Raw genomic sequence first — 16,181 nt, 5'->3', positions numbered from 1 at the left:
AAAAAGGTTTGGATTGTAAGTCTGTCTGAATGTTAAGACAATGACATGTCCCTGTGGCATTACAGTTCATCATATATGCATCCCTAATCTCAAACATCCTCTTAATCTCGCTTTCTTGGGACTTTGCGTACATTAATGCAATGTAGAGCATAAAATATTGACAAATGCTCTTCCCTGTCTCATCCTTTATATGCATTGCTATAGGATTCATTAGTCAAAATGTCCTTGATGTAAAAGAAGACCTCAGAGAAGCCACGTGATAACTTCCATGTTTTTTACACTGTCAAAACCAATCATCATCGAGCACTGTAACCCCCACCTTCAGGTGTACATGTTCTTTAATCCAGCAAGGGGCTATTTCAATACTTTCAGTTGTGCTTTAAACCGTTTTAATTAATTTTGGCCTTGCATGACTACCAAGGACATATACTCCGGCACATATACTCTGCAGACTCGCAGTATTTGGAGGAGAAATAAAGATCACGTCGGTCAGTTGCATTAATAATATAAGAACAGCACACCTACCCAGAATTCTTCAGGGCATCCATACACCTCATGAGGACAAATATTTCATGCTTTATCCCCTCTGCTCAACAGAAACATTAACCTCATCTGAGTGAGAATGTGTGTGCGTTTCTGAGCCGCCAGATCTGAGACCAGCTCTCTGCAATAGGCTTTCTATCACGCCTGCAGTTCCGATTGATCGTCTCTGCAATCAGCAATTAAGCCCCAGTGATCAGAGCGGCAGAAGGGGGAGGAAGAAGGGGGAGTGAGGGGGGAGGTGGGAGGTAGCCCACCAACCCCACCCCGCTCCTTTCTTGTCAGCCCAGGAAAGGCTTCACTCAGCTGGGGTGCGTTTGGCCCGGGGCTGGGCTCACTGGTGGAGGTTAACTCCAGCATAAATAAGCATCTTTGGACTCATTACAGGGATTAGAGAGTAATTCGCCTGCGAGGAAGGAGACGACTGCCAGGGTTTTGGTACAGTTTACTACAGTCTTATAGGGGCGAGGGCCTTGGAGATTACAGAGGGAGAGAGATGGAAAGGCTGCAAAAGAGAGAAAGGCCAAGGGAAAAGAGAGGCTGGCTGTCAAGTGTGTGTATGTGCGAGAGTCAATCCAAGCCCCCGGCTGCCCCCTTGATCTTCAGCATGTTGGGGTGCTGTGAAAACGGATAATGGGAGTTAGAACGACTGGGCCTGTCTAGAGAGAAGTGTGCTGATTGTTATAACTTTCCCTCATCTCTCTCCTCCACTTAACTAAGTAAACACCCAAGAGGTAGCACTCTATCAATTTTAATGATGTTGAAATACAATTTAGGCACAAAATACACAACAAATGCTAATTTGGCCATGATGAGAGGCATCAGAAATTCCTCCCATTATTTATTCAGCTGACTTTCTGCATTTTTCATCAGAACAAATATTCCCATTTCAACAAACACACACACACACACACACACACACACACACACACACACACACACACACACACACACACACACACACACACACACACACACACTCACACACATATGTGCTCAGCCAATTTGGAGCATAAATCAACACGTTCCCTCATCAAATATATGCTCTGTGTGGTTCTCTGCAGTCTGTCCAGTGCGCTAAAGACAAATAGTTCTGTCCAAAGTCCAGCCGGAGAAATGGACGGGGTGGAGGATTGTCAATATATGCACACATACATTAAACACAGCAGGTCGATGTGTGTTCAGAAAAGACACTGACATCATAAAGACTGCGATCAAGTCATAAACCCACCCGGTTATCATGTGCATCTTTGAAAACGGCTTAATGTTTGCAGAACAGTCTCTAGTACCTTTTACAAGTTCAAAAATAATTATGTCTTTAAAAACCTTCTATTGTTAAGTTAATTTTCACAAAATAAGGCAAAATAATGATTTATTTAGTCCTTCCCCTAATATGATCATCTGCCCATCAACTCCAACTCCACCCGAACCGGTTCAGGCTGTCCTGCCTCTGCCCCACATTTTGGGCAGGTCAGATAAGCATCTGCAATGCTGTGGCTTTTTATACAGTAGTAGCAGAAAACATGTTGGCACCCCACTGTATGAGGCATGGTCGGCCACTCCCCGCAAAGTCCACACTCTTTCCACACCCCTGACCCTTCTGTCGCTCCGTTCCGGTCTGCACTTCCTCCCCAGAAAGCAAATGAAGCGAGTGTTGCCTTCAGTTTCCTTGTATTGATGAGCGGCAGCAGAAAGATGAGGAACTCTGCGAAGCCGTGCCATAGTAGCTCACGGTTCATGTACTGGTAGGTAACATCCCGGGTCACGTTGGGCTTGCTGAAAACTGCACGGGCTCCCGCTATTCTCTCAGCCAGGACAGGATGGCAACCATTTCTTAGAAACACAACAAAATTGAGCAGGCTTGCGAGCTGAGCGATGCTAGAAACAAAAATCAGGCAGTTACGCAGACCCCTCTGCAGCAGACCTCTGTCTCCTTCAGATACTCCTGGGTTTATCCCCACACACAGCAGCAGGCTGTGGGAGCGCTCTTGGAGCCAACGTGGACCTATAGTAAGCAGGGCAAGAACCAGCTTCTGCCTGCGGGTCAGAGGTCTGTAACGGGGAGAGGAGGAGATGACGTTGTGGTAGCGTAGGCTCAGCAAAGACTGGCCCACAGTGGTGCTGTTAGGATACAGTGTAAACCTCCACAGCAGCAGCTGCAGCAGAGCCTTTAATTCAGGCTCCAGCGGGGTGAGGAGACCTGGGCGGAAGTTCTGGAAGCACTGAGAGAACTGGGTCCATAGTAGCTGCTCGAGGGAGGCGTCTAACTCCAGGGCATCTAGCTGACTAATGCGGAGCACCGGGGTCTGAGGGTCAACATCAGTTTCTGCAGCTGAACTTCCCGCTCTCCTGCTTTCCATTCCTGCTGGGAAAGAAATGACAAGGATGAATAAATTAGTCGTGTATTTGAGGATTACCTGAGTGTATCGAAAAAGTTATGGTCTGTTTTAAGCATGGACCGGTTTCCCTTTAGATTTTGTATCTTTTCACTTTTTATGCACCTGATCTGTTTGAGAACCTTTAGAATGAACTTTTAGCCCATTCCTTAATCTTTGTAACTAAAAGTGATTAGACCGCACTCCCTGGTCCTTTTATCTGTGCTATTTCCTGTCAGAGGGAATCAGATTGGCTGAAAACTTTTGTTTTTCCAAGGATCTCCTCTTTTATATGTTATTAGTATTTTATTTCATTGTGGCTTTAAAAAAAAATGTAGTACTGTTTAAACCTGAATTGAAAAGATGCATTAAGAATAAAGTTGTTATCAGGATAAGATGACTTTTAGGCCTGTTTAATGGAAAACAAAAAGACTCAACTAGATATATTAAATTTCTAATTTTTCTAATGAACTTGATTGCATTTCTTTGCTGTAATTGATGTATGCTGGCAGGCGTTTAGGATTTCAGGTGTCATTCTGAGGATGACTTTTTTGTGGGTGAGTAATGTTAAGTTTTGTCTCCTTGTGGCCCTTTTTCTTTTATGACTGTTGTACTTTCAGAGAAGATCAGTTAAAGATCAGATCAGTGTCACTCAGAGCAGCTGCTCTTCTCTGATTGGTCAGAGTGGTGTGTCTTCTCTTTTCTAAATAAGACAGGCACAGATAGAAAACACACAGATACAGATGTGTAGTGTAGGCCATCGCTTCTAGTAGCCAAACTGTTGCATAACTTTTTTAATGGATGTCATTTCTGGGAAAAAAAAAACAACAAAACTTTTCCAAAGTCATACTTAATTCTAAAGGTGTATCCACACAAGTGACAGGATATATTAAAAAAAGAAAAAACAGAAGCACAAAATGTTCCCTCTTTAGGACTGTGATTTCGAATAGAGTAACTCCAGTATGTAAGGATCTTCGGTCATAAAAACAAAAGGATCCAATAAATGCAATGCCATATTTGTTGTATTAAAGTCATAAGAACAAAACAGTTTGAGTCAAAGCCACCAAAGGACAACCGGGTAGCTGAGAGGAAATGAGGCCCTGAAGGTGAGGCCCATCCTGTTAGGAGGGTTATTTTTTCTTTATACACAGGAACGGAAATCACTTTTCACATGTAAAACCCGTCCTTAATGCAACCTTTGAGCGGGCGCAATGCAGAGGAGCAGGGGGTCTTAGACTTCTCTCTCCAGTGTATAAACACACACACATAGACACACACATGCACAAGAGGCGAAGCCTAGGGGCTCTTGGTGCCTGCTCCCTCTGGAGATAGGGGTGTGTGTACAAATCACATCACCAGGGATTAGGCTAACGGCACAGTCTCTGGTACACCGTAAACATCTGCCAAATGTGGAACAATTTTCTTCCCCCGAAGAGTCAACTCCATATGGGATCTTGCCATTGTGACGTCTGGGCTATTTAACGCTGCATACGTTTCCCAAAGTGCTCACAGTTCCCCCAGTTTTATCTGCCCTTTCCTCAAATGAAACGCTTAAGAAGTGGGAGACTAACTAACGCAAGGAGAGACAGAGCATGGGGCCCAGAGAGAGAGAGACAGAGAGGCCTTTTTTTGACAGTGGCTTTTGTGTCTCACTGAACAGGATTTGTCACGAGGCTTTAAAAGAGATTTCAGCCGGGTAAATATGGCAGTTTTGACAGAAAGAGAGAGAGATGATGGTCACTTTAGACGTTTCTCTAGGAGGTATGAAAAAAACATTCTAATATGGTGTGGCAATGCAGGGGTTTATTGTGGCGCACAGGACCATCTGTGTATTCATGATGTTTCAATAGAGCCAGGATACACCGTCCAACTAAGTTAGAATTAGCAAATGAATGAAAAAAGAGTGAATTCACGCTGAAGTAAGCAGGTGTGACAAATTCATTGAGGTGCATTTGAAATGCTGCCATGTTTAGCGACTACAACCTCGCCTGTGATGGAAGCAGAGTTTGGATTAAATAAAAAAAAAGACGCGGGCTGACTGTGTATGGGGACCAATAAACAGGCACCATTTGTTTAGCTTAATCTGAAAGTTTTTCCTTGATGGGAGAAAATGTGCAGATTATGTGTCTGTGTGTGTGTGCATGTGTGACTATGTATTTATGTCAAGGATAGCCTTGATCTATGCAGAGCTCAAATACAGAGTTAAATTAATCTATCCACACACATACACACACAGCCAGGTGGTGGAAATCCCTGTCACAGCAGCAGCCCTCTCAGGAGAGTAAACCCGGCCGGGTCCAATATTCTTTTCAAAGCTTTTTATCGAGCAGTTTACAAGTTATGAATGAATATGTTTTATTTGGGGAAACACGGTATTGACAGCCACCTATCAATAGTAATGTGACTATTGTCAAGGGTCTGTCAATATTAATGTAATTATGATGTAGAGGGATCAGAGGGATGCCGGAGTCGGGGGCCAAGTAACATCTCCTGCCCACTGCCATATCAATAGCTGGGATTGCTATTGACAGCTTCCCTTCAGACTTGCAGCACTTGCCAAATATATAACAAGCAGACACTTCAGTCAATGCAGGCCTGCCTATAAAAATTAAGCATTTGAATTTACAGGGCTTTTGCTGTGGACAGCTGGAAATCCATGTTCCTTATGTAATAGTCAAAAGTCACAGTCAATGACAGTGTTTACAGAGTACTGGCGCGGTGTGTTAGAGGACAGACACTGCAGCGCCTCCACTCAGGATGCACACACACATTCTGAATGACAGATATGGCTCTGATGTATCCTCACACACAAAACCTCATGAGATTTATCAGAGCTTAAAAAACCAACCACTTTGGATGCATATAGGGCCAAAATTTAGTCTGTGCAAGTTGCAGCTTGAGAATGTTTAATGAAAGAGCAAATAATTGTTGTATTGCAACCTTTTTAAAAGATTTGCAAATAGGGTGACCCACGGTTGATAAGATGCCTTCTAAGTGGTGCAGTGTTATGACATCAGCCAAGAGCAACTTATGCCTTTTTAAGCAGGCATAAATAATCAACCACTGTTCCATTTAATCCACCGCTTACATAACAAATCAAACCTCAGCTTGACATTTGAGTTTTAGCTTTAAATGCTGATTTTAGATCGTTATTATTAGCCTTCGCTTGATTGTCACATGACCGAGAGTTAACTGGGATGAGTTTAAGAGAGCTGAAAAGAGAAGATGAAGAAAGCGCTGATAGGTTTCTTCTGGGGGGCTGACTAATGTACAGAAAATGTCACTCCTGGAGTTGGTGATGTCTTACCTGTAACCTCCATCTGGTGTCAGAAATTGCAGGTATAGACAGACTCTGCATTGACAAGCTGAGTCCTACGTTAATGTTGCTGCCGTATTACTTGTGACTATGGTACGACTGTACCAGTTAATATTTGGTTTGTTAATTAAAGTTAAAGTTTGAGAATGTTGCCTTTCAAAGCCTCATTCATTTTTATACCAAAAAAGTGTCAAACACTAGGCCACGTTAAAGGCCCTCTTTCTAATATGAGGTTAAAAAGAATACTTCTTTTCATCTCATATTGGAAGGAGGAAGCAGAAATCCCTGAACTTGTTGAATTGATCAAAATGGCTCAACCAACTGCTCTTCACATGATATCTATAAACAAAAAATGGATAACTGACCTCAATAGTTTTTTTTTAAATACTTAAATTGTCCAAAGGGTTAATTATAGGTTCAAAGAGCCATGGCATAAAAATTAATAGAATAAAGAAGAGTAGCATTGAAAGAATAAATTAGTGTTAAAAAAAAAACTAAAAATGAACAGTCAGTGCAATAAAAGCACAACAACAAAAGCTACAAATATGACATTTAAATTATGATCAAACCAACAAAGACACAAGACTTGCATAATATATATGGTATGTGTTTAACTGTAATGTACTACGCTTACACAATACTCTTTTTTTTTAAATCATATTTTCAGTTTTAGTACTTGAAGACATTTTCATCATTGAACATAAAAAGTATCTGTTGAAATTAGTTTAATATGTTTGAATCCAGATGTGCGGATTTTCAATCTAAGAAATGTTCAAATGTGTAATACTCCATAACAGTCTGGGGTTAGTCCTACATTTTTGCTGGTGCCCCTAACTTTTTGAAGTTGAAAGCACCAGAGACAAATTGCCTTCTCTCTGAGAACCGTTGGTTGAAAATCAGCAAACCAGAAAACAGGTTAGAGGAGTTCACTGAAAACCAACAATCACCTGAAAGTCTGGCTGTTCTATCACACATCTTCCTGGGAATATTAAAGGGTATTTTCATTCAGGTCAGATGAGACTTTTTCTCTCTCCTCTTGTTCCCTGAGCCTGTGCATCTTGTTCAGACAAAGATAGTGCACTGACTCAAGGCTGACTACAGACAACAACAACAATATCCAATCTAACAGGGTACACACTACAACATAGCTTCAAGGCAAAGGGGGCCATGACCAGTGAGAGGATTGAGGCAACAAAAGCGTACAGAGCTTCAGACTGCAGCCTCGCAGCTGCACCGGGTCCTCTGAAAACTAGACATCGGGCTACAATGACAGCTAACAAACAGAGAGATGGATAGACAAAGAGACGGACAAAAAAAGACAGACACGTCAGACAACGCGTCACAACATACTCAGCTGGGAGCTCTGAGCTACCGTCTAGTGATACAGTAAAGGAGAAAAACTGGGGGTAAAGATAGCTGAGGAGAAAAAATGAGGGAGGGGAAAACAGATAAACACAAACCTCTCCGATGGAGCTGACCTTGAAACTGACGGTCACAATAAAGGAGGCGGGAACGTTCCTGAAGCGTACACAGCTCAGCCGTGCTAAGGTGGAAGCATCCAGGGAATAGCCTGTAGCCAGGGGAAGGCTACACTTTCTTCTTGACCTTGGCTTTGGTGTCTAGGGAGGGGGATGATGGTGTTTAGGGCAGGGGACTAAAGACTGAGGGATGCTGGGAAGGTGGAATATCCTTGGGGGGTTGCATTTTGCTTTTTCCTCAGCGGACAAGTGCACAGAAGAGACTAACAGGCTATCATTCTACGCCAAGGGGAAAAGTGTGTGTCCAAAAGTCTTGTTTTAGCTCTTGGCGCGGTGAGGTGCTCAAATTCCTGAGCACTTAGCTATGGTTGTTAGCTTAATATATTTGCTGAAATAATGCATAAATGTTCACTTGGCTTTCTATGATGCTTGTAGCGAGAAATAGGCTATGCATTGGCAAAGCATGCTAGATTACAACTTTACATTTTCTTCTCTCGCTCATGTAAATTAATTTGTGTAAGAGCTCTGGTGAATAAGACCTATTTCTCTAAGCACTCCAGCTGCCCCCCTCCTCTTTCTCTCCTGCTCCCTCACTTTATTGCCCTTCTTTCGCCAGGAACGAGTGCGGGCCTATTAGCCAGGGCCTGCTAATGTCCTGGCTTTGAAAACGGATGAGAATGTCAGATTTAGAACTTTTAAGAGAGTGATGTCATACAGCAGACCACAGGCATTACGGGGACGCTAAGATTACCCAGGCGGTAACCAGACTAATTGTTATGAGTCTGTTTCATGAAAAATGAATGTGTGCAAATGCACAGAGGGGTCTTCAGGCTGTGCGTGTGTGCGTCACACACTAATGCTTTATCAAGGCTCTCCTCTTTCTCTAATCACCCAAGACTCCTCTGAGCCACGGGGTGAGGGCCGAGTTAATGCCTGAACACACAAAAAAATACACATCAGTTAGAGAAGCACGTCTGACACACACAAAAAATGTGCTCTGCTTAATCTGGTTTGCTCGGAAGGTAAATTATTTAAGAGAATTAATTGATTTCATGAGTATGAAGGTTGAGTATGCTAAGGCTGTATGAGTAATAAGTACAGAGGTTTGCAAAAAAACAACTTAAAATGTAATGAAACATTTAGAGGGCAGAGACACACAATGAATGTAGGGGGGTAAAGTGGAATGGCTAATAAACGAGAGGACAGAAGTTGTGTCTTTCTTAGAAGTCACTGAGAGAACAATGGAGTTGAACCACGGACAAAAAAATTGTCTTATCTTCTCTGCATCACAAGAAAAGAAAAGGGAAAACACTTTGTGTGCTTTTTAATAACTGCAGTGACTTACTTTAGTGGAAGAGGAAAGTTCTAAAACGAGATAGAGCTACTTCTTGTATCAAGTCAAATCTTTGAAAATGTTAGTGCCATTGCAGAATGACAGATGTATGAGTTAATACACAACAGTTAAATCCACTTTACAATACTGCTGCTGGGAATTCAGCTTTGAATTATAACTGTGAATTAATTTGGGGGAATTGGATTGCTGCTGCTGCAAATTATATACTAAATGCCAAGTTGATGATTTTGTTATATCAGTATACTTTCATCTTAGTTTGGATGTTTAAATGTGTAACGAGACTTGCACAATTACTGCCTGTGCATGTGAAACCCCTTAAATGTTAATGGCAAGGGTTTGACAGTTTGCTAATTATTCAAATCTGTACTAGTTGAAAATGATACAAGGACAACTTGTCAGATATTAAAGCTGAAATTGTTTTTATGAATGTGTCTACTCATTTTAAATTTAATGCCAGCAACTTTTTCAAAACAGCAAAGACAGATACAACGAAATACTGTAAAGTACTGTGAAAATATTAGCAGAAACTAACAATTTACTGTAATTTGCAGGGAAGTTATGTGAAAAAGAGCATCCCAAAAAGGCTGATTCTCTCTGTAGTGAAGATTACTTTAGAAAGACTGTACCAGTGGATTGGAAAAAAAAAAAAAACAGGAATTTTCTTAACTTTAAAATTGTGGGTAAAAAAAACCTTAAATGTAGGTATTCCTTATGATTAAAAGATTCAAACATCTGAAAAAAAAAATCTTGTCACAAATTCTGGTTCAAATTTTACCACGCAAGAGAGAAACCATACATGTGGCCTTGAAATGCTAGCTACTTCTCTGGGCTTGAACCCATTTATCATGACAAAACCATCCAAAAATCAAGCATTCCTTTTGGACATCATGAATACTGAATGCTCTGCCCTTATATGCAGCAAGACCGCCTGGCTTGTTATCAGTGCACAGCTGAAAACCCAGTATCTGTGATGGTAAGGGAATAACTAAATATCAATGGCATGGCTAACGTCAGCATCTGCGGAGCACTTGTTATGGTATTGCTTGGAGCAATGTGTGCTGCCCTTCACACTGCACTTCTCAGGGAGGACCTTGCATGAATCTGCAAGACAAGGTGAAATATTAGTCTGAAAGCACTACAACAGTATGGCTCTCTAGTAGAAGAGTCTACCTGCAGTTCTGACTTGTTATTCATCACTGTCGCTAGTTTTCTGGTCACTCAAAGCTATCACATTTACCAGTTCACACAACTGAATGGGAGCTACTTAACCACTGAGGCGCAGCAGCATATCTTTCATAGAACAATTACATTTTTTGCTTTTTACAGTTGAATTTTGGATTAGACAGGACCTAAATGATGAGACTATGTTTTTTGTCAAAATTGTAAAAGAAAACTTCAGGCAACTGTGTTTTTGAAATTATATCTGGTGCAGGGAAAACTATGTACGCACTCATTGAAAACACTGGGATATTTTGGGAAAGCCTACCCTCAAATTTCCATAGCTGTTTATTTACACGTCTATTTTGGTACAAAGTTGTCCCTGCATGATTTCTTAAGATGGGGATACTGTGGTTGTTACAAATGTGAAATCAAAGATGGCTGACATAGCAGAGTCTATTGCCATGTTAACAGTTGTTTTTCTTTTCCTTTCAGTCAATGCTAGGTGTTGTCAAGTTGAATGGAGCAGCTTTGTTATGTGAATAACTATTGCAGTTGTTATATAAGGTATAAATCACAACCCACTTGGTTATAAGGACTTTTTCTGACTTTTGCATGATGTTTCTTGAGACAACTTGACTCAGGCAGGCTGGCAGGCTGAATTTAATAAAAAAATTAGGGCTAGAAATTTCACCCAAGAAATCTGAAGATTTTAGTGCATATGTGATTACAGCTATCGTTTTACATCTTCAGTAACAGAATGTAAATGCCGATACCTCTAAAGTAGAAACTAAATGACAGTAAGATACAACCAACAAGAAACTTATTAATAGCTAGTCTTCTTTCCCTTAAGTTTCGGAATTATTTATGCTTGAAAATGATAAAGTTAAATAGCTTTTACGCAATTGAAAAAGGTGATGGTAGTGGTGGTGGGGTGTAGCTCTTGTCTTCAAGGAATGGGCCACAACATATGAGCAATATAAGACTTTTTACTGCGTAAAATGATCAAAACTATAAAGTGAATCCATTAGGTTGAAATTCTCTCCAAATAAGTGCTAAGATAACCCTCCTTCCTTTTATCACTTCCTTTCATCTGGAAACTGTATAACCTCCTGACCCTGAGTGAGATCACAGCCCAATTTAACTTCAGTGACTCCCTTGAAAAACACACTCATTACACTAAGTGTTCAGCTCTGGAGACACGCACCTACACTTCAATCTCATGCAATCAGTCACTGCACTTTCTCTTCATAATGACATTGTCTCTTAATTTTTTTTTTAGCCAATGCCTATCAGTCTTTAACAACAACAAAACCCAAATCTGCTCCATTTTGATAATAAGGCAAGAGCATTATGTGATAATCACAGCAGGGATTAGGTTTTGGCAGAGTGTGTGAGAGCAGTGCAGTCAAAGCTACTGGAAAGGAGAGATATAACCAAGAGACAGATAAGAGCAGAGGAGTGATGACTGGGATGAGAGAAATGAAGTGAGTAGTCTCTTGAAAATCAATAAGATCAACTTTGCCTTGAATCTCAATGTGGAAGGGTTTGATCTCTGGCACTGATTATTTAGGGGAATAATGGAATTATGTGCGAAGCAGTATAACACGCTCTTAAAGGAATACACTTTCACAAGGTTAACCTTGTGAAAGTAATGGTAATTACCATCAGAAGTTGCAGTTAGTGGATACACCTTCTGATTCTTTTTTAATGAATACTAATTCCTCTGAGTTGGTAGTTTTATCTGAATGTAGTAGGCTCATTGACAGATGTCAATAATCTATTTGATTTCAACGGCAAGTACGCAAAAAAACGTTATAAAAATCGCTTCATAGACTCACTTACACGAGAATGCAACAGGAGATGATAATATGAGCCCACGAGTCTTTACACCGTGTGAGAGAGCAGATGTGTCGCGCACAAGCTTCGTGTGGAAATGCAATGGTTTTCGAGAGAACGAAATTTAAGGTAGAATGCTGGTTTGATAACAGAAAGATTATATATTTACCCATTTCTTTTCAGGGGCACGATGAACCCAATGTACTTCTAGCTTCCTTCATACGACAAAAACAAACCGTACTTCCGGGATATATAGGGAAGCCCGCCTCTTCATGAAAAGCCACCAATAGTTGATATTTACGTCAGTTATACGCAAGCAACAGTCAAAAGAAGCCAATCATTTCACAGAGCGCCAAGACAGCGGCAAACTGCAGGGGGAAGCGTCGGTCTGTGAGGGAATATTAATTTATTCACGGTCCTCCGTTGTAGTAACGGCACTTAGCGACCAAGTTGTGAATAAAGCCACGGCAATTAACACTTAGAAACAGCTTCTGTTTTTCATGCACTGGAAAAACACAATGCTCTGGCAGTTTTTAGCCCCCTGTACAGCTGTTGTGCTGTTAACTGCAAGGCTGTGCAAATATTTAACCTGAGTGATTAGCCGTGATTATGAGTGTGAGCTGGTTAATGTTTGTTGATGTGACCGTGCTATTTGGTTAATGACGATAAAAATACTGAGCACAAGCAATGTTGAACACTGTCTCAAGACTCAGCCCAAAGACAACAGCGTTATTAGAGTCTGAGGAGAGCTCGAGGTTTACCTGTCAACCAAAAGATACTTCGAACCTGGCCTCTTTCTCGGGAGAAGAAGAGCTTGAAAGTGACAAGCAATGTTTACGAGTGGAGTCAAGCGACTTAAAACAGCTACTGGAAGAGTTTAAGGAGCTGCACATGCAGAGGTTAAGATGCATCAAGCTGGACACGAGGGCACATGGACAGGACCTACAGCAGGTGAGAACAGATTTTGTCAGAAGCCTCGTGGTCACAGGTCTCGTTAGCTTTGACACGTGCGTTCGAATCCCACCGCTGCCATTTTGACCTTAGGAAAGCAAAAGAAAAGAAATCGTGTCTTTAACAAGTCACAAGAAAAACGTGACATTCATACTATACAGACACCAACTGTACAGTAAAAGGAATCTTATGCAATAAAATAGCTATAAATGCAAGTGTCAGATATTCAAGGCTAATTTCTTTTACTGGTACAGATCTATTGTTTTTAATTATTAGTGTGAACTTTACTCAGATTAATCTCATCCTCTAGTGTTAATATGTAAAGCCAATGTAGAAAAGCATAAAAGAAATTTCTTGTGGGTCCAGTTGAGGCTGGTTCATGTAGCCTCGGACTCTTAACTGGATCAATGCCCAATTTTCAAGCTGAATTTTAAATGTTTATTGCCTTTTTCATGATCAGTTCTGAAATTATTACCAAATTTCTGTAATCACAACAATACCAGGGATGTTTTTTTTTTTTTTTTTTACATTTTCTTGATTTGGTCCATCTCAACTCCACCCTTTGCCAATGTCAGAGCTGATTGTGTCATAGGTTGCATCATTATTTACATATAGAAACAATTCAGAAACCATTAATAAAGTGGCATCTTCCATTCCTAAAATGTGAAGCTGATGTGAAGGTGTTAAAAACTTCAGTTCCTTAAGATGTTTTTCTAACTTATTTTGAGAGTTATTAAACTTACAAAGTTCGCCCACGTAAGGGCATTGCTGACTTGGCTGACAAGGGGGCATTGAGCAGCTGTCTGTGAAGAGGCTAAAGGCCCGCCTCTTTGCCTCATCCTAATCCAAAACTAGATTCAGATTTTTTTGATATGGCTTCAGATCTCTGCATCAGAAATGAATGGCAGACACCAAGGAGACGACGCCCATGTATTATACATTTTGTGGTAACGACACAGAGCCCATGTTCTAAACAGCCTGTGGTTCAGATTGAAGTCTGGACAAGATGTGCAGTTTTCTGCCAACATCTGTTGGTATTAAGTCATCATCCATCTGATACAAATCAAAGAGCATCCTGTCCTTCATGACTCTGTGCATCAGACGACCCTTGTCCCGTCAGATAAATGACATGAGGAAGCGAAGGGGTGCTTTCATAAAGCCGCAGAAGTTGTAACAGGTGGCAAATTGCATTATGTTTCCATCTGAGCGGCAGAGATCGGGAACAAAGATCCACACTCGTATTTAAAAAAGAGAGGTTTCTAATCATCAGGATTGTCATGTGACATCATTTAGCTGCAGAATGTAGCTTGTGTGAGCTGGGCTGTGCATCAAAGGAAGTGTAACAAGGTTTCAGAGATGGGTTTCAGTTATCTGGCCCCAGTCGCGGGCCTGCTTAACAAGGTTATGTGTTAGAACCCAGGAGCTCCCAAGTCCTAACAGTTGATGTGGACAGTTAATCATAGAGGTTGTCTATTGAAAGCATACAGGCCATTTTTCCATGAAGCTATACAATGTTTCCTAACATGTTCTCGAACAACTCTAATGAAAGAATAGTTCCATAAATCATAACTGCATTAGCATTATGATTGTGTATATGGTGAACAGTGATGCCACAGAGTTTGATCGTTTTTATGATGAAGACTCATGCTACTGATTTAAATGTTATCCTCTCGGCATTCTCCTAAGTCCTTTTTTAAAGATTACACTTCAAAGCTCATTTAGTTTGTTGGTCTCAGACATTACGTTTCCAGTTTCTGTCAGTCAGATTAGCTGCTTCCTCTTTACTCAGTTGGTGTTGGCAAATTCAGTCAATTCAGTGTCTTATTTTGAGGTCTAAAATACTTGTAAGCTAGAGAAACACTTTTTGAAAATCCACCTGTGACTCCTTGTTCCTTCTGGCTCAGTCCTTTGCAAAGTGGATGTATTTCAGTTCCACACCTGAAAATACAATGTCAACCCTTACTGTCAAATCTGCCACCTTTGTGAAGTTACTCTCCCTGAAGCTATACATCAGTGTTATATTATGTGTCGGGGGACCGTATAAACTGCTTGTTGACTTTTGTGGCTGTAGGGGACAGACATTCATGAACACAGATTCACAGGTGCTCCTTTGAGGCAAAATATTTCTAAAATCCAGTGGCACTCCTTTTTGTCAGAGCTTGATTCAATGTATGTGCTGGCTACCCAAAACCCCCTTAAAGAACAAGTGCAGTATCATGTTTATTTTTAGTGAGATTAAAGACCTGGAAAACCATATTAAAGATGATTAAAGAGCTAATGAAGAATGTTAGGTGTGAATCATGTTCAAGTGACCCATATTTTTGTAAGCTATCACATGCAACCTTAAACAAATAGAACACCTGCAACATTGTGTCTCTTTCTAGCACAAGTTTTTTTTGTAATTTTTTTTTTTTCAATTGACTGTGCACTGAACATGATTTCACCTCCATCTATTGGGACCTTCAAAGCCAAAGCTTGCCTCTATGCATTCTAACGTATTGTGCTGGTGTATGCTAAGTATGCGCAAAAGTGACCAGACAAATAAAGATAAAGGGAGGTTTCTCTCTGTGGCTGCTACCAAAGAAAGTTGCACCAAGGCCTCCTGTAATGTCTAATTGATTGTTAGAGTGTGTTTTCCCTGAGTCATTGTGTTGTCTCAGTATCTGAGTGTGTGAAAATGGTGTGAGCTTATGTTAGCACTCTTGGGCTAGCTTGATCACAGCTCAAAAGCGGATCAATTGAATTAGCATCTACAAGCTAATTTGCTAGCCATTGCTAATGTTTGTCAAACTGAACTGTGGCTCCACAGTGCTGAGTGTTGAGTGTTGGTGTTTTTTTTTTTAAAGGTAGTTATTTTTTCAGGTGTTCAGTTTAATTTAGAGGGGCTGACCAGGTGATGTGACCTCACTGTTTGTTTTTAGACTGATTAACTGATATGTGTTTCAGAGAAACAGAATGTTGGGATTGGTCTGTTTGATTTGTTCTCCCAGTCCGCCTTGTTTGTTGAATAGCTATTGTAGATGCAATTTTTACCAGAGTAAGACATTCATTTCTTGAGTAAACTCTGTACTACATATTGCGCTGTCATACAATAAATATAATATAAATTCTATTATCATTTGTTATTTAAAAGATAAAGCAAACTACCTTCTGTTAAAGGTTGTTGGCAC

At 40.7% G+C, this 16,181-nt stretch overlaps 2 protein-coding genes across 9 annotated transcripts in view; one reads left to right on the top strand and one right to left on the bottom strand.

Moving 5' to 3' along the window:
• Positions 1–1,269: 1,269 nt before the first annotated feature.
• Positions 1,270–12,855, bottom strand: pex2 (peroxisomal biogenesis factor 2). 6 transcript variants are annotated; one of them, XM_074693227.1, is made up of 2 exons: positions 12,822–12,855; positions 1,270–2,902 (listed from the first exon to the last, which is right to left on the bottom strand). In XM_074693227.1, exon 2 carries the CDS (start codon positions 2,898–2,900, stop codon positions 1,938–1,940), a length of 963 nt encoding a protein of 320 aa, XP_074549328.1. In that variant the 5' UTR covers positions 2,901–2,902; positions 12,822–12,855; the 3' UTR covers positions 1,270–1,937. The 6 variants fall into 6 exon arrangements, with proteins under 6 accessions (XP_074549328.1, XP_074549324.1, XP_074549327.1 ...); XM_074693223.1 differs by lacking the exon at positions 12,822–12,855 and adding an exon at positions 12,230–12,319 and having other exon boundaries at positions 1,271–2,902; XM_074693226.1 differs by lacking the exon at positions 12,822–12,855 and adding an exon at positions 12,067–12,089 and having other exon boundaries at positions 1,271–2,902.
• LOC141807308 (uncharacterized) overlaps positions 12,425–16,181 on the top strand; it is a 118,156-nt gene continuing 114,399 nt past the window's right edge. For all 3 annotated transcript variants that reach the window (XM_074693220.1, XM_074693221.1, XM_074693219.1), the window contains exon 1: positions 12,425–13,011. In XM_074693220.1, coding sequence (XP_074549321.1) covers positions 12,748–13,011 — 264 coding nt within the window. In that variant the 5' untranslated portion in view covers positions 12,425–12,747. The remainder of the gene's footprint in view (positions 13,012–16,181) is intronic.

This window comes from Halichoeres trimaculatus, unplaced genomic scaffold, assembly GCF_033239565.1.
Source record: "Halichoeres trimaculatus isolate MK-OKI-2021-1 unplaced genomic scaffold, fHalTri1.1 fHalTri1_scaffold_18, whole genome shotgun sequence".
Taxonomy (NCBI): Eukaryota; Metazoa; Chordata; class Actinopteri; order Labriformes; family Labridae; genus Halichoeres; species Halichoeres trimaculatus.
The sequence above is the reverse complement of the archived record's forward strand: the minus strand, read 5'-3'. Positions and strand labels throughout refer to the sequence as shown.